Consider the following 26,978-nt stretch of genomic DNA (forward strand, 5'->3'; position numbering starts at 1 on the left):
TCTTTTCTTATTTTATGCCATATTATTATTGTTAGGGGAATGGAGTAGTTATTTTAAAAAATAACATTTTGTAGCTTCTTTAATTTCTAAATACGTATATATTTCAAAAGAATGAAGAAAAATCATGTTCAACTTTACATAAAAATTTCAAATCCTCTTAATTAAAGCTAAACATGCAATTATTGATCTAGTTAGAATTCTCTGTCAAAAATTAAAATGATATCTGGATTATTAAACTTTTTTTTACTTTTTTTTTTTTCAATTGAATGGGGGGCTCTACCACATTAATCCATTAATTCAAAACTAATTGAGCCGTCGAAGGCAGTTCAATACTTTCTTGAAATGATCACTTCTTAACCGACTTTATTGGCCTATGAATCTATTAAGAGTCCGATTTATTAGCAGGCCAGAGCTGACTCCTTTACAAATTCCCATTTTTTTCCTTATCCGGTGATCGCTACCCGCTTTGAGACTCGGGTAATTCGAATATGCATTGAAAAGTCCAATTTGGGGTCATGATCCCTCAAAGGCAACTCATACATAAGATTCGAACTCGAGACCTTTGGTTAAGAACAAGTACATGCTTTGAGATCCAACTAATTCAGCGTCACACCAAAAAGTCCTACTGTAAACGCGCCCTACCAAAAACAACATTTCCAGGATTCAAACCCGAGACTCTTGGTTAACGATGGAAGAATACTTACTACTCCATCACAACTTTATTAGTGCTTCACAAAATCCTTTCCTTGATACAACTGCAATTAGTAAAACCAACTTAACCTAACGTTAGAATACTTTATCATGATAGAACATGGATCTATCTTTTTCTTCATTATATTTGCCATAAATTTCACTGAAGTATATCTTCAGAATTGGAATATTTGAGGAAATAATTTGTAGAGTGATTCTTGTTGCGATCATTTGGTTACCACACATTCTTGGTAGCTTAAAACGAACAAAACCTGGACAAAGGCAACAAAGCTAGACTGCACATTGAAGAAAACCCATAAGAAACACTATCCACTCTTTTCAAAATTGGCATATCCTTTTCAAGGAATGTATTGGAATTCATCTGGATCCTCAATAGTAGGATAGTACAACCTACAGACTCACAAGACCTTTTAAACACAGGTTAAATGAAAAACTCGTATCCAATCTACCTAACGAATTCGAAATCTATAACCTAGTGGCTTAGTCACAACTCACCAGTTTAACATTCGACCACTAGCAAGTTGAGCCACTCCAGATAAAATTGGAATGATAAAGAGGAAATTCGCATGACCCCAGTGTGCAAGGATAACATGCACAATCAAGAAAATAACTGATCCCAACCACAACTGAACTCCCAACCGTGACCATGAGGGTGGTAACCTGATAGATGCATCAATGCCTCCCTAATCTCCCTTCTTAGAGAAAAAGCCAGGGGACTGATGATTTTCTTAGGCAAATACAACTTTCCGCCCAATATGAGACATAATAAATTTAATATGCACCGCTATATAGGTCGTTCTCTATTTAATCAGAATCGGGCTCAACATCAACAATATCAGGAATTGACTCCATGGACTCATTATCTGATTCATGCATCAACTCTTTACCTCTGTCTAAACTCATCATCAGTGGCGAAGCAAATCCAGTATCGCTAGCTTGAACTTCACTACCCATTGTATTTAAAGCATTGCCGCCAGAAACAAGGGAACAGGATTGAAAGCTGCTTTTCCCACCACTAATCGAAGCAAGAGTTTCAGACTTGGACGGCGGGATCTCTTCAGAATGCTTACTTGTTTTTTCACAGAGTTGTGATTCAACCATGACCTCATCCTTCTCCATGGGACTTTTCTTAGCAACAGTAATAGGCGCAACTTCCTCCAATTTACTGCTTTCAGAAACTTTTACTGCCGTGGTATCAAAAGATGGAAGCTTTTCTGATGAAGGATCTCTCAATGTTTCTGGGGGTTGAATACCTCTATCCGTATTTTTTCCAAGATCAGCTGCCACGGCATCCGAATCTTCACCATTTCGCATCCAATCTGCGTAGAGGTCATCATTATAAGAGTCTGGCTCGTCAGGGGCCTTTCTGGACGTGCCAATGTGGAATGTGTTATTTGCTGCACGGTCACTGATGTGTGCATTCCCCAAAAACCACTTATTTCCTACTTCGTAATTGTTTTCACTGGACTGGAGATCTAACAATGGAAGGGCCCTGGGATGTATAAGCACTTCCAATGCCAAAAGAGCGTGTGCACAACATTCAGCAACTTTAGTTCCTATTTCTCGTGTCCCTGCCAACAACAAATTAGAGACAGGTTATTTCATTGAAGCAGATTACAAAAAATTGGAAGGAGGCTAAACTAGGGGCAAGGAACTACAAGGTGAGAACAGCAACATCATCCTTAGATGTAAATGTTCTCCCAATGCGTTGGTAGCATAATGGCATTTAACTAAAAAGCATCACCCACTCTCTAGCCAATACCTCAATCATTTTGAGAGCAACTGCTAGGCCAAACATTTGTTAATTGCAGTTCCCACAGCATGCAACTGACGAATCGTTATGAGATCTAAATTTCAACAGATCTTCCGCTCTTGCCATGTCTATATATCTACTAGTTTAACTTTCAATCTCTTGAATATTCACTTCTACTTTATCAGTGTATGTTTTTAGTACCCTTAGCATATGGCACAGAAGAAAACTGACAAGGAATGGGTCGGGCCCACAGCAGGTTGATTAATAGAATAATTTGATGCGCACGGTTCTTACTTGCTATTGTCTAAGGGACTTGTTTTAGTTATTCATGAAATGGCATAGAAGATTTCTAGCCGTTTCTAAGAAAAATCTGTACAATCACCTCAACAAAATTGCATTTTTACCTCTGCGGAAAAGTTCAAGCCCCTGAGATAGGTGTGGCGGGCGAGTGCGTCCAGGAGAGAGCAGAGAAGCCAGAAGTGCTCGTAAAGCTGCAATTTGATAGTCTTCGCCTCTGTCATCCTTGGCCCACCCTCCTTTCCAAGCATTTCTGGTAACATCCAAAAGAAGGTGATCAACTTTTACTCGCCAACTCTCGGATCTCCAAGAACCACCCTTAAAATGACAAAGATAAGATACTTGCCATCAAAACAACTTCTTGAGATAATAGGTACAAAGGAGAAAAGTTGGATAATATAGAATAGTTAGGGAGAGAGAAGTAGGAATTATTACATGGTCACAAATATTGCAAAATTTCTACAATGGTGTCAGCTTTCTCTAACATGAACTTCTTTCTTACACTTTTCAATACTTTTTCTTATATGATATTATATTACCAAATTGAGGCCCTGCTTTTATAAGAATAAAACTACAAATTCATCAAAAAGTCAACCTTATCTTCTAACTTTTGGCCGTCATGCTATTACAAAATTACTTGCAACTCTTTGAAAAAAAAAAAACTTAAAAATAGAAGTGTAACTCTTCTCTTAAAAACCACATGTTGTCAAAAGTAGTCCACAGTGAGAGCAACACCAAGCATACCACAGCAAGAAGGGTTTCCAATGCCTCTAGTGCAGCTATCTTAACAGATAACGAAGCCATATTTGGGGATATTTCCACTTCAAAAACATCTCTATCAGGCTGCTCCTCAAGAGAACTACTTGTACTTGCATGCTTCCTCTTCTTGCGGGAAGTCTTTGTTGTAGTCTCTGGATATATCTTCTGTTTTGCAACAGAAGATGTGCCTCCCTCATCCAAATCCATCAATGAATTGTGAACAATCACATCAGTAAGGTGTCTGGATAACCCTGCCAAATCAAAATTGCTGCAGTCAGTTACAGACTTATAATCAATCACAGCCACTATCAGAATCGTCACTCCACTAAATGCACAGCCAACGAGGAGCACTAGATTTATTTGGCATATGATAAAGAAATGGACATTGGGCTAACTCAAGCTCAAGAGGTGAGGATTGCCCAAGACCATATAAGGAGGAGTCCAAGTGCCCACAGACAACCCAGCCTCTAAGTTAGGCAGCTGGTTATCAGCATAAACAAAGGACAAAAGAAGTACAAACGTGTAGAAAATTTAAAATGCCTACCAACCCCCAGTGACATCAGCAGAACTTTCATAATTGCATACATCTTTATCCTTAGCTCTGGCAAAGCAGAAGTCTCAAAGTAGTTGGTTAGGAGTCGTATTATAGAGCCAATATGAGGGAGCAACTGGCTGCAAAAGAAAGAATGGAGCAGCCCAATCTTAGCATTAGTATACTCTAATAGATTACCCAATATGGAAAGGGGAACTATAACAAAATAATCAACTAAATATTGAAAACACATGTAATAGACTTTGCTTTTGAACTGGATGTTATGCATCATGCATGGGGTAAATGCCCAACACGTGTTATAAAGTTTGTGAGCACTTTATCCAAGTATGTACTAGTTCTCTACCATAATTTTTAACCATCACCTTAATCATTCTACAAAGTGATATCCTCATTCTCTGCCTCTAAGTTTCTTCTTGCAGCTTTAGTTCATTATCTTGCTAAAATAGCAAAGATACTCTGGAATTCTAACAGGACAATCCATTTACTGAGTAAAATTAAGGGAAAAACAGATGGGAAAACATAGACAATTTTAAATGCCTCAGTAGTGATAGAACAGGCTGAACTTATCAAAACAATAAGAAATAGTGATAGAGTAGGTTGCCGTTAAAAATCAAAGGTATATTCATAATTAGGTGAAGCAGGATACAATAAACACCTGCAGCATTTGAACTCTAATATCGCAATGTACCAACATTCTACTTCATAAACCTAAAGAAGACAAAAATTAGCTCCTCCTTGTACTTAGCCAACAACCAGAGTATGGCAGGTTGGACTTTTTGTTAAATTTCCCCAAAAGAGAGAAGGTTATATTAAAGAAAAACGAGGAGAATGACTTATGAAGACTTTCTCTACTCTCCTTTCCCAAGATGGTCAAAGGGTGATTGTAACTGATCCCTGGTGATAACGCTTGGTATTAACTCCCTTCTACTTAGGGATGACCAAGGGAATATTTTCATGAAAAAAAAAAATTATTACACAATAGGGTGAGGGGAAAAGGGGAAATGGGAAGCAAGATTAGAAGGTGGGGAGTCGAACCCCCACCAACAAGGTGAGAGTTTAGGTAGCCCAACCAACCCAACCAACTGGACTACCAAGATTTCCCCATATCAGGGAATATTGATCTTTCTACAAGTCAGATTTGCCAATTTATTTGAAGAAATGGAACTAAAACTAAAACATGAACAGACACGTCAAGAATGATCCAGTTAGATTGTGCATGTCCGAAATGGTATTTTATCCTAAGCAGGAGAATCATCAGTCTTTGGGACAAGAATAATGAAATGAATAAATGTTATCAAATGAAACAAGACATATGTTATCAAATGAAACAAGACATAGGAAAACAAATATTGAAAAGCTCACCATCCCAGTCCCTTAACAAGTGATGTAAGAAGATCCAATATGTGTGAATGCAAGACTGGGAGTTCTGAACAAAAAAATTCTTGTTTCATTGTAGTCATGTAGGAGATGCCTGGTGATGAGGAACCATCAACCATCAGCACTCTTTGAGCAAGAGCTATTAATGGAATGACATGTATAGCAACCTAGTAAACAAGAGAAAAAAATTAAGATAATGCCTCAAATACTTCTATAACTCGCACCACACACGGAAATAAATTAATCATGAACTCCCATTAAATTAAAAGTTGTATGTGACCACAGATTCTGACCTGAAATGGGTAAGAACTAGTAAGCAATTTACAACAACAAGATATCAGGGTAGAGATTCTGGAGATCTGCAAGTGCTCAGGCCTCATTGTGTTGTCTGCAGTTCCTCTAGACAAAGATTGGCCCCCTAATGGAGGTGGTGGGTCTTTCCCAGGGGGAAGCAGCAATCTCATGGCCTCAGTTCTTATAGATTCTACAAATATATTTATAAAGATGACTCTCAGTTAGAGCTCTTGCCATGATTAGTAAGGATAGTCAATCAATATCCGATAGTCACCTTTCTCTAGACCCTGGAAGGCATCATTCAGCTGAATGTTGATTGACACCATGATTTTCTGCATCATCAATAACCAGCTATCCTCGTCCCCTCTTGATTTTGGTAGCAAAGCCAAGCAATAACCAAGCTTCTGAAAACTAAAACCAGATGAGTCCCTCTACTTTTTGCTATCACATTCTAGCTAGAATTCAAATAAACCTTCTGGTTTTTGTCTCACCTTCAACATACTAGGACCGCACTTGCCTGACATGAGCCTCAAAACAATAGCATCCTCAACCTGCCAAAATTACCATTTCAACTAATGCATCTATACTGACATACACATGATATCATGATTAGGACTCTCCAAAAAAAAAAAAAAAAAGACAAGCAAGAAATAGAAACAACAATCAAAACCTTAGAATAATGGCAAATGAGTGTGAGACAAGAACCAATGTCGCAGGAGACGGTTTCGTTATAGACAAACTTAAATCAATCAACATACTTCCATCTAGCATAAATCCGATTTCTCAGGTTCATCGAACAAATTATTTCCTAAGCAGAGTGCTTAAGAAGCTAATCCTACTCTGTGTATCTCATGCTTCCATTTCTATCTTGTTTCTCGATGAACAAACTAGACAATGATGAATTATGAACTTGGATCCTAATGAGCCTCCTTAGAGTAGTTTGAATGTTAAGCAAAGTAATAAAAGAAAATCAAGATACCAACAAAGAACTTACACCATCATAATGCCGTTGGATGGAAGATGGAAAGATATCTAAAATGGTGCACAACAGAAAGATAGCTTCTTCCTGCACAGGTTGCAAGAGATGTCAAAACCTAAAACAAAGACAAGCAACAACTTCATATGCAGTAAACGAAATTAACTAACTACTTCCAAGAACGAACAGTTCAGCTAGTTTTACTAACCCATACAGCATCAAAGTTATCCTCGTTTAGCTGCTTCAATAATGGTTGAATTAGTTTTGCACTGAGTGATATACCATCTTTCTTTGCATTGGGCAATCCACTCAACCTGGTATTAAGGAAGGGAAAGGCACATATCCTTTTGATCAGACAAAACTTCAAAAGTCAAAACGCCGGCCTGATGCCTTCTTACAGGGCTCTGTATAAATGTTGCCAGAGTAATACGATCCGCAGTATTTACATTAAAGGGCAAAATGCCCCAAGGGGGAAACCCTGAACTTACTACAAATTTAAAATTATTAAAAATCTTATCAAAGTAAGATGCAAAAGCATTGACCAGTCTTTATTAGTTCGGTTCCTTAGTGTGCACAAATGGAAGTAAACACTCTGCACTTTACCCAGCCTGAACATTTACAAAATAAGCTAATCCTGAGGTAGGAACATCTAAAAGACCGGAAAATATCCAAATCTGCTCAGTCTTGCAGCAATCTTTACCTAGTTACGCTAACTTTTACTTTATTAGTTCAGAATTACCCCGCAGTAGTCTTTTTCCTTTCTAAAAGGGACCAATTAACTGGAGCTCCTTCAATATATGCTATGCACCAAATCTTAATATTTCACTCGCTGCAGCAGCTACTTTCAGGGTTTAAACCCCGTAGCCATATCAGTGAGAAGGTGGTTTTTTTTAATCAATATCAATGAGAAGGTGTATAAGCTACTAACTCCACATAGATGCCATATCATGCACGAGAAAGTCCATATGATGAGTATTTTATTTCTGGACACCATTAGGATCAGAAAGGAAATTTAATCTGCAAATCTAAATTAAACCAAACCTAAAGAAAATAATGATTTCATAAAGCATCAATAGTGTAAGCTTAGCAAGAGGTTCCCATTAACATAACATTTTTTTTCTATCAGTAAGAGTTTCCCATTAATATAAGATCAAAACAGTTTTTCCAAAGATATAAGCAAGCAATAGCCCTCTACATCAACCATAGACTCATGGAGTCCTAATAACAACAATCGGACATCAAAAGTTGCCAAACGAACCTTGTGAACAAATCTGACAGGGAGGCACAAGTAGCTACCTTCACAAACTGAGAATCTGCAGGGGACTAGTCCAAGTACCCACATAAAACAAAAAAGAAAGGGATGTTCATTAATTTTCCACATTGATATAAAGCAAATATAATGTTTGTTACTCTTCACTGATTAATTAAGAGAACATATAGGATTAGGCACCAATTAATACCACAATTATCAGGCTGAGTAAAACAAATGATTAGCACTTCTAATGGTTTGAAGTCCCAGTTAGTCTAATGTTTAGACCGATGATATTAATATATCTACATGATCAGTCATCTTGAGGTATAGTTGATAATGACAACATCACAACAACACAACTCATAAAACTTTCCTGCTTTACAGATCATAGTTCTACTTCTTGCAGATATAATAACATCCAAATGTACTCTTTCCATGACCAAAATGAAAAACAGAATATAACATATTTTGTAACCACAGGGGCAAGTGTTCGCACTTTTACTGAAACAGGAATGTGAAAACATTTTATACTATATGTTATCAAAGAAAAGAAGATTACGCAAAGAATTCTTCTCAATAAGGGATCAGCTTGATTACCTGTAGGTGGAGTAAGAGTTTGTTAAACCAGCCAGCATAAGAAGCTAAGAAACGTTCCGTACTGCATTCTTGACATGTCACCCCAAGCAAACATATACCAGCCCAGCATTTATCTGGCTGCAACACAAACATCACAAAAAGCCAACTCCTTAGTCCCAAATCATAATACGTGGTAAGGAAGTTCATAAATACCAAGTCAGCAATTTGCTTTCCAAGAAAGCATACCAAAACCAGAATAAGGTTTCATTTCCCAGTCAACAAATCGGCTTACAAAAGGAACAGACCCAGACACCCATTTGCTAAAGGTGAGATAATTACATATCATCATTATTTCAATTTGCAAATTTTAAGGACCCGTTTAGCCATAAAGACTATTACTTTTTTTCCAGAATAATTTTTCACTTTATTTAAAAATCAGTGTTTGGCCATGAAAGTTCCAAATTCAACTTGAAGTTAAAACCCAAATTTGAAAAACAACTTATAACCTATTTTCCAACTCCATCTTCCTAATTTCAAATAAAACGCTCTCTTCTCTCCATTGCAAAAAGTATAACCAAACACAACTCCATCTTCTAACTGCAACTTCAAAAATTCCAAATAAAGTGATATTTTTTTTTAATTTCTATGGCCAAACACCTACTAAGTACAAGCTTGGACGCAAATATTTCAATAGCGTCGAAATGTATGTATGTTCTATAGCTTCGTCGCGAGCATACAAAAAGCAGAAGCACAAAATGTATATAGTTAGTCACAAATCCTATACATAAAAAAAGAGGCATAATACAACTGGCAACTAAACTCCCTAACTTTGAAAATGCACATCTAGAGACTAGACACCTTAATTTGGCCCCGGAAACACACTTTTCCGGATGTGCATTCTCAAACTTGTGGTGTTTACGGGGCAACTTAAACCAAGTTAACATGTCAATCTATTTATTCTGCCCAAAAAAAGAGCAGTTTTTTAAAGATTATTCACCGTATCGCTAGAGGCAAGACCGACAACTCGATTAATCCATGAATCAACAGCAGCCGTCCAGTTTTCAATCAACTTTTCATCGGATTCGGGTTGACCCGATTCCGACAATAGCTGATGAGTTTTAATGGCGGAAACAACATATGAAAGAACTGAAGGGTTTCGAAACTGATGTTTCAAATCCGGAACATACTCTTTGAGAAGAGAGCGAAGTAGACGAGGCTTCAAAGCGACGTCGTACATGTTTTCAATTGTATTATTATTATTATTAGAGGCCGCCATTGAAGGGAAAGAGGAAGTAGTGAAATTGGGGGTGTTGTGACTTGTTTTAGGGTTTAAGGGATAAACCCTAACAGGGTAGAAGGTTAGGTTTTCGTTTTTTAATGAAATCGGGTCGGACCTTACTATTTGGTACTATTATTCCTGATTGGTGAGATTAACTAGGCGTTTGGTCACGAAAATCAAATATTTTTTGCTTTATTTGAAGTTTTAAAGTTAAAGATGGAGTTGTATTTGGTTATAATTTCTTGAATATTTGATTATTTGAATATGTTAAAAGTGAAAATAAGATTTTAGTTGTTTTACAAACTCTAAATACAATTTGAAATTTTCATGGCAAAACACTAATTTCCAAATAAAGTGAAATAATATTTTAGGAAAAAGTGAAAAAATTTCATGGTCAAACGGTCCTAAACTTACCCACCTAGATGTTTGCATTAATTAATTATATTTTAAAGTAAAAATATATATTATTTAATTATAATTAAATGATAAAAGTCATGTAAAAGACATTTACCGTCTTTTTTTGGATTGGTATAAAGATCGACTGAAAATGAAAACAAACCATTGTTTGAGTACAATTTAGAAAGTCACTTGTTCTTCTTCTTCTTCTTTTTGTTAAATTTGAAGACTGAAGTTAATTAATTGTAAAAAAGAAGAGAAAAAAGCTCCATTTACAAACTCCAAGTTGGTGGCATATATGAAACATAATAGTGAAATCTGAAAAATTCAGAAATTTTGCCTACCCGGTTAATTTTTTTGGGATAATTTTAATAATATACAATCCAACATATGACATTACATCCATGTGGCCCTATTTTTTTAATTTACATACAAATAGCCAAGTTTTTTTTTTTCTTACAACAAGTGTTTATACATGATATACAACATTATACACTTACTATAGACAATGTATCAACCTTGTATAAGGTGTATAATAATGTATAAAAGGGTCATTTCGGGTAATATTAGAAATATGGACCATTTCGTGTGAATATTTTCTCAAAATAGACATAGAGTGTTATTTTTCCTTTTTTTTTTCTGCGCGATTCTTATCTAAATCTACAATAAATATTTGATTATCAAATTTTGAAAGGAAGAGATACTCCTTCAGTCCCAAATTAAGTGTCACCTTAGCAAAAATCACACTCGTTAAGAAATCAATAAATACAATATAGAGTTTCTTAAACTATCCCTATTATTACTCGTAGATGTTTTTTGAGATTTGAGGAATATTAAAGATGACTACTTCTTTAATGCTAAGAGCATAATTGGAAACACTTGTCAATTTTTATCTTAAATTTCTTGGATGACACTTATTTTGGGATAATTTTTATTTTGCTAAAAGACAATTATTGATCAGGGGCGGCATGAGTATGTGTCAGTGGTTCTTTAAAAACTCAATCAGCAACCAAATTAAACTTGCCGAATCGATTATTTATATATTTTTTTTAATAAAATCCTAGGTATCTATATAAATAATAAATCCTAGGTACAACACAATTTTATTTTTTTAATGTTTGAGTCAAACACCTTGTCTAAAATATCTTTTTCAAAATTGTAGTGATGTATTACCATACGTTATTCTTTCAGATTTTAAGTATTTTGAATAATAATTTTTTTGTTAACAACTCATTAATCATTCTGAGATAGAACGGTATTTGTTTTAATTTAGGAGTTTGTGGGTAGTCACACATGTGTTACTACAATATCGGCCTTGTAAATTAAAGTTTTACCTGAATATTACATGTATACAAGCTCTCGTAGAAAAATGTATACTCATGGAATATATGGAGAGTACTCTTCGTGATAGTGGCAATTTCATTATAAGTTTTAATTTATTTTTGGCTAAGTACCTAGATAGCTTCTTAAACTTGGTACTTTTTGCTAGTTAGACACTTCAACTTAGGTGGTGACCAAATTAAACACATCAACTTGGCTGAAGTGTGTATCTTAAACACTCGACTCCTAAAATCTTGTGTAAATTAGAAACGTTATTGTTTTGTCAAATTAACCAATCAGTAAATAAAACGTGTATTTCAAAGAAAAAAAATGAACAACTTCTCTACATAATTGCACATTTATGTTCTCTATTGTTATGATAAAAAAAAAAATTAAAAAAAGCCTCAACAGTTGCTCACTCAAAAAATGTATCCGGTGTATGATAATAATGGCTGCTACATATTCATGCTAATAATGACACCAAATTGAAGAAATGCAACAGTTAAGGGAGAAAACTAAGGAACACAATGGTTTCTTGAAGGAAAAAAAAAAAAAAAAGAAACTCAAAGGTTTGATCACTTCCTCAAGTGTAACGTAAGTCAAGTAGCATTCTATATATAAAATATACATATTTGCCATAAGCCATTCCAAAATAAGCTTCCTTTTTGGGTTTTATAGCCTATAGGGCAATGAAGCTAACTTAGATAGTTGAGTTTCACGCTTCTTTTTCTTCCTTTCTTTATCATTTTGTAAATACACACATAAAATTTTCTCTTTCTTATAAGGAGATTTTTTTTAATCGGAAACGAGTAATGGAAGAGCAATAAGGGAGTGAGTGTGCACTGACGTTTTGATGGATATGATGTCTCTGGTAGATCAATTTGTTATTGTTGCACTGAGGTTTTCGACAGGGGTGATACTAAAAGGAGTTATGTGCTTGCATTTTGTAATTTTCTTTAACTATAGAAGGATTTATGGAATCGTGATCCGGGAGACACAAGCGGTTGTATTTTGGCTGTTGATACATATATCTGCTCATCCTTTTGGAAAGGAACCGAATGCTATATCTTATTTATGCAATTGCAACAAAAGTATACATTCACCAAAAAAAAAAAATATATATATATATATACAGTGGCGGATCCAGGATTTTCGTTCAGGGTGTTCGAAAAAAAAAAACTAAATATAATTTATTCAGGGTGTTCAAAAGTTAATATATGCACATAAACACAAAATATTTACCCTATATATACACTGTAACTTTTGCCGAGGGTGAACACCCTCCACAACATGTGGATCCGCCCCTGAGTATATAAGCAAAAGATTCAATCACTTTACCTCTTTATTAAGAAATGGTTCCCCTGAGATAGTTGGTTTTCCATGAATTTGGTAAGCCGGTTGTTGCGAAAGTTTATTGCCCTTTTGTTCTTTAAATATATATTCTAATGAAATCACTAAAAATAGTAAAAGAGCATGGCAAATAATACTTATTTCAATGTAAGGTTTCAGTTTTGAGCCTTGAAAATAAATTTATTTTTTGATAGAGTGTTATATTTTCAAAGTGGGGCTTTAATTCCACGTAAACCAGATTTAGTTGCACCACAATGTGGATATAAGCACCAAATAAGAAACCAAAAACAATATCCTAATGACTGGCCAAGCACATTTATTGTTCTTTTCTCTCCATTTCTCGAGTCTGTTTCCTTTCATTTTTTTCATTCACATTATATTAGAAAAATTGAGATTAAATTTACATATATAATAACATGTGTCCATATTCTTTTCTCTCCATTTCTCGAGTCTGTTCCTTTCATTTTTTTCATTCACATTATATTAGAAAAATTGAGATTAAATTTACATATATAATAACATGTGTCCATATTTGCTATCAACAATGTGGAGCATACAACATATATATGTAGGCCAGGGCGTTGAGTGCTATAGAAAAATCATGGATTCTTTTTATGGAGAACTAATGAGGGAATTAGGAATGTTAAAGAGAAGAAATTGGATACTTTTAAGGACTTCTTTTTTTTACTACTGCAAATTTTTTGTAAAAGAATTTAAGTAAGATGTTAAAAGAAACATGAAAAAATATTTTATTAATAAGACTGATCTTTTATAAAATTTAAATTCTATTACATATAATTTTTTATGACTGCACGAAGCTCGGTCAAGTACACTAGTTTTAGAAGAAAAATAAAACCAGAACTGAATTCTCCTTGGCCAATCTTCTGCTTTCATGAAAACAGTCACCTCTTCCATCATGAAAGCAATTGCAAATTATGTATCTTTCTTTCAACAAGCAGTCACGAATATTAACATCAAGCTTAGCAACATAATAAGAAATTCAGTAAGGGTGAATTTCAATGAACTTTCATCTTTGGATACAACTGGAGTAATACTTATTCAACAAGGAGGAATTTTCCTTTCCCCACTCCGTTAAAGTTGATTGCTGTTGATTTTCTAAAGACTCATTGAATGAGCACAGACAAAAGCACAAGATTGCAGATTCTTTACAAGATTAATCATTCTAAATTTCCAAGAACATATGAAAACAAAAGGGGAAGAAAAAGAAGCATTTTTCTGATTCTGCAAGTTGCGCAAGGGTCGCAAATGGTATAACTTAAAATGCCTAACAATGTCAATGTTCTATAAGAAGTTACGATATCAATAATGTCAGACCATTTTCCCGACTGAAGGTAATGTCTTCAGAAGTGATGGGGAAGGTCGCCGCACAGTGTGATTGAGCAGGATCATGAATGTTAAAAGAGTCAATGCTCCTGCCTGATGAGCAGTTCCTAGAGAAACTGGGACATAGGAAAGAAGAGTAGATATGCCCAATGTGACCTGCATTTGATATCAAAATGATTCAATCATCCAAGTAAATTAAGAAGAAGGCTTAATACATCGACAACCCCTTTAAACTTGCCAGTAAATTTCATTTAGACACTCGAACTACGACTTGTTCCAATTGAGCACCTGAACGTAAATATGTTCCTATTAGACACTTTCAGTTTAAATTTTGGAAAAAAAACTTTTGCTCGTTCTTCTCAAGTGCTATTACATAGATAAGTTAACCACTTAAAACATGTCACCTCCTTTATTTATACGCATTAGCCTAAATAAGCCGTAAAAACCTCAGGCAATGTCCCAATTGAGGTTGATGTGTATAATTAAAGGAGATGTCATATTTTATGTGGTTAACTCAACTACCTAATACACGTTTCAATATACGCGCCAAAGTTTTTCAAACATTTAAACCGAGTGTCTAATAGGAACACTTTATCATGTGTTCAGGTGCTCAATAGGAATAAATCATAGTTCGAGTGTCTAAATGAAATTTACTGGCCCAGCGAACTCGATTTCCCGAAGAAAAGAGAGGGCGCTCTTCCAATATTGAGCCGATGTATTAAGCCTAAAAAAAAGAGCCGTTCACAGAGGACGCTTGATGATGCATGGAGAGTACCTGCAGAGCAGCCATGCCCATGGTGCTTCCAATTAAATGTCGTACTGCAGGATGCGTATCCACCTTTCTGGTTGACAACCATAATCCGCCTATTGCAGCTAAAGTAGCAGTGGCGAGTATACGATGATCAAGCTGCAAAAGACAAGAACAAAATTCATCATCAAGAACATGTGTCTAGAATAAATGCTTAAACTGGCATTCTAATAATCATAGTTTTCTGCCGGTCGTTATATTGCCCTGTCTCAGGGTCTGCAGTTCTGCCAATGACACATACCAAGTCTAGCTCTTCTAGTGTCCAACAACTTAACTTTCTCACAGCAGCTTTATCGAAGAGATGAAAATCAATGGCTATTAAAGTAAATCAAAGTTCACAATAATCTACTTCACATGCAAAGTTTTACTAGTAAAATCTAAACACCACCAAAGCCCTTGTGCAAGAAAATTAACCAGTTAGAGTAATTCCATTAAAAGAAAAATACAGTCACCTTGAAATTGTTTGTTCAAATAAAAGTGAACTTTATCTCTTTAATTATGGAAGGAATATACTTCGTTAAACTTCTGTTACTGAGCTTTAGCATCTTAATGAATCATGATTAGCAAGAGGAATAGAAGAGGTTAAGCTTGCATAACGGATATCACAATTTCTCGACAGCAACATGCACAAATTTTTTAGGGAAAACCATTTCTTCATGGCGCTAAATATGGAGTTAGATATCATTTATTGGACAAAAATATCTCTTCTCTCAAGATTTGACAAACCAGAAAGTTCAAAAACAAAAGTTAACCTGAACTGTTGATGTATTCTCAAAGAAGTTGGATAGGAGTTTTCATACATGCACTGTTCATAATAGAAAGTTAATCACAAGCAAAAACATAAAAATGAAAATTTAAAGCGCCTTGAGTGCTGCCCTTTCACAAAAGAAACAGAATTCGCCAGATTAATTCCATTTAAAGAAACTTACATGCTCCTAGCCACACTTTCTTCTGACGAGAATAAACTTTATCTCTTTTAGTTAGTGAAGGAATAAATTCTGTCAAATTTCTGAGCTTCAGTATCTTCTATTTCATGACTAGCAAGAACAATAAAAGATGCCAGGCTTGAATAAAAGGATCTCAGCGATTCACTTAGCCAACAGCCACAATCTTTTTAAAAAAAAAAAAAAAAAAAAAAAAAAACACTCTATCAACAGCAACATACTCCATAACTATACTCTCTAGTCTCTTCTACTAATTCTTTTTCATGGTTCTAAATATGGAGTAAAATTTCATGCAAAAATATCTGATCTTTCAAGAGTAGACAAAATAGAAAGTCCAGAAACTTAAGTTTACCTGAACTGTTGATGTATTCTCAAAAAAGTTGCGGATAAGAGGTTTCATACTAAAGATATCATCTGGAATCCATGTATCTCCCATCTTTGGAAAAGTATTAAATGCCCGTCCCTGGAGGAAAATTCATTCAACCAATATTTAGATGATTACTTCCCTTTATCCAAACTTATTAAGAGAATTATGTAAACACTACATACATGAAAGAATAAGAAATCTTGCTTTTTATTGGTCTTTCCAATCCCATAACAAACCATCAAATACTTGTAGCTTGTTTGGCCAAGCTTCTAAAATCAACTTATTTTGAAAAGTGCATTTCAGAGAAGTACTTTTGGTGATAAGCAGTTTGTGTTTGGCTAATCAATTTGAAAAGCACTTTTGAGCACCAATTAGTGTTTGGCCAAGCTTTTAGAAAGTGTTTCTAAGTGTATTTTCTCAAAAGTGCTTTTCAAAAAAGTACTTTTGGGGAGAAGCTACTTTTTCAGTTTCTCTAAAACAGCTTCTGCTTCTACAGTGCTACTCAAAAACACTTTTCGTCTCCTAAAAGCTTGGCCAAACACCTCAACTTTGAAAAAAAAAAAAACTTTTAACCTGTGCAAGCATAAAACTATGATATGGAGAATTATTTAGTTACATACAGCGTCATTTCCAGCAACAAAAGCTCCAGAGATAGCAGTAATTCCAACAAGGATGCCCACAGGAATTGCAAGCCGCTTAACTTTTGCTGCCCCACGAACACAGGAAAGTGATTCAGCAGGAGGTTCAGGCATAACAACAGAAAGAGCCGTCCAGAAAAGTCCACAATAAATAGCAAACGCGGAGGTAAGATGAGCTGCAAGGCGGTAAGGGCTTACTCTTGGTTCAACATACTCCGATGCTGGCTCCTGCAGAAAAAAAACATTTAATCCAACTTAAATAATGTTGTGTCTTATATGAGTTTAAAAGCAGCATAAATTAAATAATTGGTTGGTACCTCTAAACCACTTTTCACCATCCACCAACCTATGAGCCCCTGTCCAGCACCAAGAGCAAAGAGTCCAGACAGTCTAAGTCCAAGTCTTACTGTTATGTATCCTTTACGGAGAAAATATGAGAATGGAAGTGCAAACATTATACCAAGAGCCCTTCCCCACATTCTGTGTGCATATTCCATCCAATATATGAACTTGAAATCCTTAATGTTCATCCCCTTGTTCACACTGTAAGGATTAAATTTAAGTCAAATCACTAGTCAACCCAGCACAAAAAATAATCGAGAAATAATAGCCTGTTTGCCCAAGCTTCTCCAAGGCCAAAAGTGCATTTTTTTTTTCTTTCAAAAGTTGAGGTGTTTGGCCAAGCTTTTAGGAGAACAAAAAATGGGGTTTTGAGTAGAAGCAGAAGCTATTTCTGAGAAGCAGAAAAAAGTACCTTCTCCCAGAAGTACTTTTGAGAATATACACTTCGAAGCACATTTAAAAAGCTTGGCCAACCACTAATTGCTGCTCAAAAGTGTTCTTCAAATTGATTAGCCAAACACAAACTGCTTCTCACCAAAAGTAATTTTTTTGACAAAAAAACACGTGTCAAAATAAGCTTATTTTAGAAGCTTGGTCAAAACAGACGATTAGACTCAATAATAATCTTCATAAATCATTCTAATAAAAAGTATCAATATGGACTACAACATGATCCTCTAGTGCATATTTGCTTTCCACGGCTAACAATAAAAGTAATTTCATGAAGGCAAAACCAAAATTACTTCTTAGTGTTTTAGCATATGCGCGTTAAGATTAGAGTAAGTGAAGTGCACTGAGCACATACTGTTGTTTGGACTGACCGTTTGTATTCTGGGGATTGCTTGTACTTCTCAAATTCAACCAACCAGTCTTCATCTGTTAGAGGAGGAAGGCTCCCGGTGAATTTCCAGTCCGTCATTGAAAGACCAGAACGTGTCAACCGTGTTACACCACCAAGCAAAACCATACTGAAGACCCAAGCAGCAGACGCAAAAAGCCATATGCCAACCGCTTTCCGGGCGTGGGGTCCAGCAGTTACAAGGAACTTCAATCCCTCCTTGTTTTCAGCTGCAGAAGCTGCCACCGTCGAAAGTTTTCTGAAAGGCGTCCTATGCACACCCTGAAATCAATACATATACCCTTGTTGGCTACCACAATGTAAATATATGGACAGAAAAACAGACACAAAGGAAAGAAATCTGACTTAGGGTGTGTTTGGTATGGATGAAGTTTGCCAAGTTTCTCATGTTTGGTTGGTCAAAACTTTTGGACCACATTTTTCCTGGGAAAACAAGTTCCTTAAATGTTCCTTAAACGTTAAGGAAAATGAGTTCCTTGATAAAAATAAGGAAAACAAGTTCTATCAGCGATATTCCACACTAGTTGCCTAATACCCGCCCTCTAGCACACCCACAACCCCATAGGCCCCATCCACCACCACCACCACCACCACCACTCCCCTAGGCCCCCATGCTAACTCCAATTGTGTTTGCCTAGATTACATACAAATGTTTTCGGGATAATATTTTCTGCTTATTTACCAAACCACTAGAATAAGAAAGAAACCAACTAATTTTCCGCGGAAATCATTTTCCTTCATACCAAACACACCCTTAGGCAGTTCTAAATTTCTTACCTGCATATTCATACACCTATTCAACACATAAAGGCCTACCTTTTACTTACAATATCAAAATTGTAATTCTATATTGCAGCATTTTGGGAAAAGAAAAATGAAGAAAGAATAAGTTATACTGCATTAGCTGTTCGTTGTGTAAAAGCAGCAAAATTTGTAAAAAATCAAAGCAATAACGAGCTAATCTAAGAATGTAATAGACTAACAAATTAAAACCCGTTGAACAAAACACGTTCAATTAACAAAAAGATGACATAATCCAAGAATGCTAAACACAAATAAAGAAAGAAAAAAAAAATAAGGGGACAACTTTCTAACAAATAAAAGCTCAAAAAACCAACCTAGTGATTAAGTTGATGAAAGGATCTTAAACCATAGTTAACAAATGTTCTTCTAATGAAGTTTCTGCTAGAATATAAGAGCCTTTGCTGGTTCAACATTTGTAAAAAATCAAGGCAATAACTAGATAAAAGATCACAACAATAGCTACTCTATGAATATAAAAGACTAACTACTTTCTAAAAAAAAAACACAGTTCAATACAAATTGGTCAATCCAAAACAGAAAACCCCAACAACAATTCACCAGTCCACAGAATCCATCACACAAATTAACCAGATGCTCTTTAATAGTAATATATATTTACTTCATCAAAAAAAAAAAAAAAAAAAGATGAATAAAAATTATCATAGAACCCATTGAACAAATCATGTTCAATTAACAAAAAACGACATAATCCAAGAATGCTTAACACAAATTTAGTAAAAAAGGGACAACTTTCTAACAAATGAAAGCTCAAAAAACCAACCTTGTGATTAAGTTGATGAAAGGATCTTAAACCATAGTTAACAAATGTTCTTCTAATTATATTTCTGCTAGAATATAAACACCTTTGCTGGTTCAATATCGAAAATGAAGAAATCTTGGTTTCTGTAAAACCCCATTTTCCAAGATTTGATGAAATTTTATGACCCAAATCTTTATTTCGCCTTAGAAGTGTAATCAATCTGCTCTCTAACATTGCTCTTTTTTGGGGTTTCAATATTCTCTATCAAAATTGCTGCAAATTTTGTGTTGCTGCGTTCTTGGGTTTTGGCTTGGCCACGTTAAATCTTGGACAGGGTTTAAGGATGAACCGGCCGGTTCACGCTAAACCATGGGCAAAACAAAGCGTGGATATTTGTATAGCCATAAGATTTAGGTACTTTTGGGGTTTTTAAGAGATGTTTTAGAGCCTGTTTGATCGGCTTAAAATAAGCAGCTTATAAGGTGCTTTAAATAAGCTAAATTAAAAGGGTTTAATTATGTTTTTGGACTTATTTTATGCATAAAATGGCTTTAAGCTGGCCAGTCAAACGTTAAAAAAAATTGAAAACAGCTTATAAACAACTTATAAGTCAATCCAAATGGGTTCTTAATTCTCTGTGGAATATGTTTTATTCGAAAAAAGAAAAAGAAAAAGGGTTTAATTTTTTTATATAGGTTTTTTTTTTTAACCCCTCCCTCAATAGCTCCTCTTTTCGCTCCATTAATAACTAGAACCCACAACTTTCGATTCGGAGATAAAGGGTGCTCGCTTACTTTTTGAGCAATCCTTTTTGTCGTTGGAATTATTTTTAGTAGATTGAAATAACTAAATAAAAGTCGTGAGTTCTTTTATAAGCCACATGAGACAAGTCAGTTGTGAGAAGAAATTCCGTATCTCTTAGTAGATTCTTTCATAGTAACAAGTATTTATAGTGTTTGTGATCTTCACATGTCAAAAAGTTTGCACATTTGGTTGGCGTCCCTACAAATATGTTTGATGATGATCTTAATTCTTATCTGCAACTATTTACGATCTTCAATTATTTTCATTAGAGAAAAAGTTGGAATACGAGTATATGAAAATGAAAACATACACTAAATTGAGAGATTAGTTCCAAAAGTGTAACTTTGGCTGCTTTTTCTTCCGAATGTTATGGTCGTTCTTTTTTATTTTCGATTTTAATATTAGAAAATTAAAAAATTTAGCCCGCGATGAAAGTGAAATTCCAACCGCAAGTGACACACTTAAAATTAGGAGTGTCAATGGGACGGTTCGGTCAGTTATTTTAAAAAAATTACACCATCCTAATTTTTTGGTTATTTTATTTTGTATAACCAAAATTAGATTTTTCGAGACCGTCCCATCATCTCGGTTTTTCTTCGGAATCGATTCGGTTCGGTTAATTTTCGGTTATTTTAGTTTTAAAGTGTCACCTAAGAATACACCACCATTAAAATGTAACGACACAGACCTCCACAAACCTATTTGTGGTACACCATCAAATAAAGCTTCTATTTGTTTCTTATGAAATATTTAATGTAAGAGCTATTAAAGAAACTACACAAAGTAATTAAACTGAAATGTGTTATATCAAGTAGCAAGACAACAACGATGGCATCATCGCGACGTGAATCCTCACAGATTAACCAGGCAGAAGAATAACTTGCCAAACACAACAATGTTGAATGGAGCCAAAACAAACATTAGCTTATAGGCCACAGTAACCAAAGCTTGAATTTGATACATATACATCAAGCAACATCGTAGAGGAGACCAAGATGGAGGTAAACTTCTGTTAGCGCTAACTATAACCAAAAATGCCTACTTAAATCATATAAATCTATAACCGTATGACTATGTATATGAGGTATCCTTTTGAAACTAAATCCAATCAACTAAAGGCCCAAAATTTAGTTGCCAAAATTCTTTTTTATATTTGAAACAGAACTTATAAAATATATTTTATTTATTCAATTTAACATATTTGTAATATATAAAATATATTTCATACATGTAAGGCTATTCGGTTCGCTTCGAGAATTTTTTGGATTTTTTGTATAAATTTAAAAGACCACCCTAATCATTCGGGACGGTTATAAGCTTAAATAAAAATTCACGGTTTTATTGAAAAAACACTATAAATCGGTTCGGTCGGTTCAGTCAGTTTTTCATATTTTTTTGACGCCCCTGCTTAAAATTATTGATTATTGCGGTCTAAATTACTTCAGTAATTATAATAATTTTTTTTACTTATGGGATTTTGGTGTTGATTTTAACTATTTAAATGTATCAAAGAATAACTCTCATTTTATTCAAACAACTAATTGTTTCAATCCTCGTTCTCCAAATTCCTCTTTCTTCTCCTTTTCTTAAACAAAACGGATGTGACAAATAAAAGTGAGGGGAACTCCCATTCTTTTACTCCTACCATGTCGTTACTAACTTTTCACTTTTCGTTCTAAATTTGCTAATTTTCTTTTTTCATTCAGGTCCTTTTATCATGTTGCTTGATTTTGATTTTTAAATTGCAACTCAGCTTATTTGGCTCTTAAATAGCTCTTTCTACTAATTAGGTGATACGTCATTCATGTAACGAGTATATCAATTGGTCAATAGTGTCACTTCTGCTCGTCTCTCTCGTTCCAACAGACCACCCTCGGCATCAATAGGTCATAGGTTCTCTATTTTCTCTTCACGCAGTCATCTCCTCTCCCCTTTTCCATAAACTTATATCCGAGTCCACTTATTTTCTTTCTATGCATCATGTTGAAGCACAATCACTTTTTTCTACGAGTTGAGTTAAATTACATACGAATAAAAAATTTACAGTTATCTTTTGATTTACATTGCACGTAAATTACATACGTCTTGACTTTATTGTGGAGAGGAAGGTGTGTTAAGGGTTTGAATTTAGCTGTAAAGCATGAAAAAGTATCTTGAAAAAATATATATTGAATCAACCTTAATTTGGCCTAACACGCACTACAGATAATATAAAGGAAGCAATTTTTTTTTTCTGGAATTTCCCATGAATTCAGTCATGTCTGGTCCTTGCATTTTTGGGGCGTCTCGGCTATTGTCTCGGCTATTTGTAAGGAGGAATCCTAGCCACCATAGCAGTCATTGTTTTGAGAATTAAGTCTGCTAGATCTGAAGGCCGATGTGACGATTTCCATAAGAGCCTCTCCATAGATATGAAGGAGCTCAAAGAAGCCGTTGGTACGTGATCTCTAAGTGTATGTTCAATTGGTGAATGAATTTAACGTATCAAATTGACTCTGAGAAAAAAGAGAAGTGCAAAATAATTTACGTCGTGACTCATTCATGGTGTTTAGAGTATTGAAAAGGAAATTAAAGGTAAAAAGATTGAACGAAATTCATCTTAAGCAAAAATCGGTCACCTACATAGTGAAAAAAAAAAAAACTACTTATATCATAATAAGCACAATGGGAAGAGAATGAAAGAGAGGAAGTTAGACTAAAGAATACATGATAAATAATTTGATATTGTCGAATCGTTTAGGTACTAAGTGCGTGGCCAACATTTGTTTGTACAAAGGTTTTTGAGCTTTTTTGGGACTTTTATAATTATATCATTGTTATTTTTATTTATCTATGAAATTTAACTTCTAATAACATAGTAGTTATCATTCACACATATTATTAGTCGGCGATTTTAAGTGTTCATTTGGGCTAAGTTAATTGCAGCTGATATTAGCTCCAAAAGTAGAATTTATTTTAATTACTTGAGGAAACATTTGGCACGGTGTATTAGGAGAAATTTTTACGGTATAGAAATTTGTACATAATTAATCAGTGTTTGATATTTAGTGATTCAACAATACCTTCCAGTACGACTACCTTGTTACGACTTCACTCCAATCACTAGCCCTGGCTTTGACATTCCTCTCTGGCATAGGTGGAGTCAGGAATCGAAACTTGTGGATTCGGGGTTCTAATTCTTTAGATTTACTGGGTTCTAAATTAATAATTTGTACATATTCGACAAAAAAATATACAAATATATGATTCGGACCAAAGCTACTGGGTTATCACTAGCCCTGGCTTTGACATTCCTCTCTGGCATAGGTGGAGTCAGGAATCGAAACTTGTGGATTCGGGGTTCTAATTCTTTAGATTTACTGGGTTCTAAATTAATAATTTGTACATATTCGACAAAAAAATATACAAATATATGATTCGGACCAAAGCTACTGGGTTCGGCCGAACCCACCCCCGAAGGGCTAGCTCCGCCCCTGCTCTTTGGGTTCAACCCTGTAATAATCAAATGAATTGAATTTTCTTGCTTTAGTATTGAATAATTAATCCTAGTATAAGTTATACATCAATTTTATATCTATATATAATATAAAGTTAGGAATTAGAGAAGTGATGTGGCACCTGTCTTTGCCCAAGAATCATATTTATTTATTTTCTCATTTTTTTGACATTTTTTTCCTACATTTTTATTACTTATTATTGTACAAAAATAAATGTGTCAATTACTACTCCTCTATTCATTCTTATTCGTTAAATGTTTATATTTAAATGTCTCAATATTTACTACTCCACTCATTCCTATTTAATATTTTAGTTCTTCTTCCCTCCCATTGTTCAAGACGTTACAAAAGTAACTATCCCATTAATTAGATTTATTTAGAGCATCATTTCAACATGCCTAACGTGATGACCATGGAGGAATAAAACGGCACACACACTTTCAATTGTAATAAACTCATTGAGGGGTTATGAAGTTGGAAAGATATGAATTATGGAGGGCTATATATAACTTGTAGTTGTTGGGTCATCACCCATTGCATCCACGAAAATCCTCAAGACTCAATAACAAAGAAATAGGGAAAGGAGAGAAACCAAGCATAGGGAGCACGAATTTTTTTTTGGATGTGCTGCTTGATAATGAGTTTAGAGATGATTTGAGATAATTACTAATCTATTTGAGGTATTTTTATTTTCTGAATATCTTTCTATTTGTATGCGTGTCTTATTTTACATGTTTTTTATTCATTATTTTTTATTGCGAAGAAAACTGTCACCTAACTATAGATTATAGTTCCAACTATTATATCTATACAAGTTAAATATTGTTGTATGTTTCTACTCCCTGCTAACTTAGGTCAATGTTAGTGGTTCTCTATGATTTGGCTTAAACAAGATTAGCATATAATGACAGCAGAGTTACTTGGCTATGATATTTTGCTATAGGATCAAGTTTAACGAGCAATTTTAGATGCACGTGTCTTTTAAAGATCATAACAAATACATATTACTTCCTATAGGTGTGTCATATGATTAGGAAAGTTTTTTGCTTGATATTACACACTGTAATTCAAAAAATGAGTGACTAAATGTCTGAAAAAGAATAGTAAACCTTGAGAAAACATTTATTTTAAAACATACTGGTAGTTATGACTGAAGAATATACTAACAATATAGTTGGTCAAAGAGGGTACCTCCGGCATCATAAATTGAGGTCTCTAAGATAAGTGACAATACATACTTTTGTATATTTTTACTTTTTACTATAGAACACATGTAATTTATAAAGATACAAGTTTGATGATACTTTTATCACCGCGCGAAGTGCGGCCACTTTCACTACTTATTTTGTACGAGGAAGGCATAAGCAGCCCTATACTTGAGTCGGATTTTCAGTTAAACATCTCTGCGAGGTGGGGGTGGAAGGTGAAGGGGTGTGTGGCTAGGGCAGGGGATGAGGTGGAGAGGAAACAAGTTGTCTGAAATGCCACTTAACCCTCTTTATGTTTAGTTAGAACACAAGTGAGTCATCTCAAGCGATCTTATATCATTTATATTTCGTTTTGGACTTATAGCTTGCATCCTATGTCAAATGCAATACTTTTAATCTTACCCAATATCGATTTTAGCATTGATAGTTTTTATGACACTCATATTGTGATTATATTGGACGTTAGATTTGACTTTACTTTATAAAATTAATGATCTCACATTCGCTCAATAAAAATTGCCTTCACTATTAGAAGCATCTTTGTTTGCTATCTCAATGGATGAAAACATACCCGTCAATAGTGAATGGACATTCTCATTGGATACTACTAAGGTGCATTCGAGACGGTAAAAGTGTTTACCCCGGATTCGGTAATCAATTGAATTTGTGTGTGAATATAGGATATGTGCTTGAGTCTCAATGTTTATTACAAACCGTGGATGAGAATGCTTATTGATAAGCGTGCAAGGAGCGCAAGTGACAGATGACTCCGCGTATGGCCAATTTGATTGAAGAAATATGATATAGATGACAAACTTACAATGGAAAATATCAATATTGAGATTGCAAGAACTGTATATATATATGTATTGTGTTACAAGTGTTCTTTTGAATAAAAGATCAACCAACCCCCAAAGGGAGGAGGGAATGCCCTATTTATAGTGATGAACCCATGGGCCTTCCTCAATATGAATTAATAAAATAATAATAAAAGGACAGCCCCTGTATGGATGTGATGGGATCTGACTGACGGCGCCGTCTGACACACGCATAGTTGGTAGCCGACCATGATGTGACACCACTGCTGCGCCCCAATAACGGTCATAACGGACCAACGGACTCACGGGTACCGGACCACCGGCGGTAACCCCCCGGAAAGAGATCCGAGCCTTCGGTGGCTTAAAAACCGGGACCGATGATGCTTCCGCTCGGCTTTGATCCGAATGCTTATCCGGAAACCCGATGCTTATACACGAACTTTCCCTCCTTTTCCTCCTCCGAGCCACGGTTACCCCGGATTGGCCCTCATCCGGTTTTCACCGTATACAGATAGCCCCACGCTTCCCGGACCAACGATCTATCGGAGTGATGGGAAGTGAATGAATCGTACATCCGGCCACCCGGTCGGCCAATTCTTATCACTTTATTTTGGCGGGAACGGCTGCGTTGCGTCTTCCTTTTTGTCGCCCACGTGTCCAATTCTGGTTTGTTCGTTCCTGTCAACCGCCTTTTACACGTCGTTTCGCATTAATGTCGCAACACGTGGCGATCCTCGATTGGCCGCCCTCGATAACCGTTCCTCCCTTACGCCTATATAAAGCCCCTCCTTTCCTCATTTTTCACTTTTCTGGTTTGCTCTCCCTTTTCTTCTTCCTTCTGTGCGTCAACAACCATCCTTTCCGTTCACAAATTCGTTGCCAAACCTTCTCT

General features: G+C 35.2%; 2 protein-coding genes across 3 annotated transcripts; both read right to left on the bottom strand.

Moving 5' to 3' along the window:
• Positions 1 to 1,007: 1,007 nt before the first annotated feature.
• Positions 1,008 to 9,890, bottom strand: LOC132613831 (uncharacterized). 2 transcript variants are annotated; one of them, XM_060328110.1, is made up of 13 exons: positions 9,546 to 9,890; positions 8,570 to 8,686; positions 7,979 to 8,043; positions 6,935 to 7,034; positions 6,739 to 6,810; positions 6,236 to 6,295; positions 6,019 to 6,148; positions 5,744 to 5,934; positions 5,436 to 5,617; positions 4,065 to 4,192; positions 3,506 to 3,771; positions 2,869 to 3,079; positions 1,008 to 2,282 (listed from the first exon to the last, which is right to left on the bottom strand). In XM_060328110.1, the coding sequence occupies exons 1-13, from the start codon at positions 9,822 to 9,824 to the stop codon at positions 1,516 to 1,518; spliced, it is 2,568 nt and encodes an 855-aa protein (XP_060184093.1). In that variant the 5' UTR covers positions 9,825 to 9,890; the 3' UTR covers positions 1,008 to 1,515. The 2 variants fall into 2 exon arrangements, with proteins under 2 accessions (XP_060184093.1, XP_060184092.1); XM_060328109.1 differs by having other exon boundaries at positions 6,929 to 7,034.
• Positions 9,891 to 13,892: 4,002 nt separating this feature from the next.
• Positions 13,893 to 20,201, bottom strand: LOC132614928 (cytochrome c oxidase assembly protein COX15). The gene is made up of 7 exons (XM_060329478.1): positions 19,781 to 20,201; positions 18,158 to 18,456; positions 17,312 to 17,537; positions 16,977 to 17,222; positions 16,342 to 16,452; positions 15,013 to 15,144; positions 13,893 to 14,393 (listed from the first exon to the last, which is right to left on the bottom strand). Exons 1-7 carry the CDS (start codon positions 19,991 to 19,993, stop codon positions 14,223 to 14,225), a joined length of 1,398 nt encoding a protein of 465 aa, XP_060185461.1. The 5' UTR covers positions 19,994 to 20,201; the 3' UTR covers positions 13,893 to 14,222.
• Positions 20,202 to 26,978: the final 6,777 nt, after the last annotated feature.

The sequence above is a fragment of the Lycium barbarum genome, chromosome 10 (genome assembly GCF_019175385.1).
Source record: "Lycium barbarum isolate Lr01 chromosome 10, ASM1917538v2, whole genome shotgun sequence".
NCBI classification, from domain to species: domain Eukaryota; kingdom Viridiplantae; phylum Streptophyta; class Magnoliopsida; order Solanales; family Solanaceae; genus Lycium; species Lycium barbarum.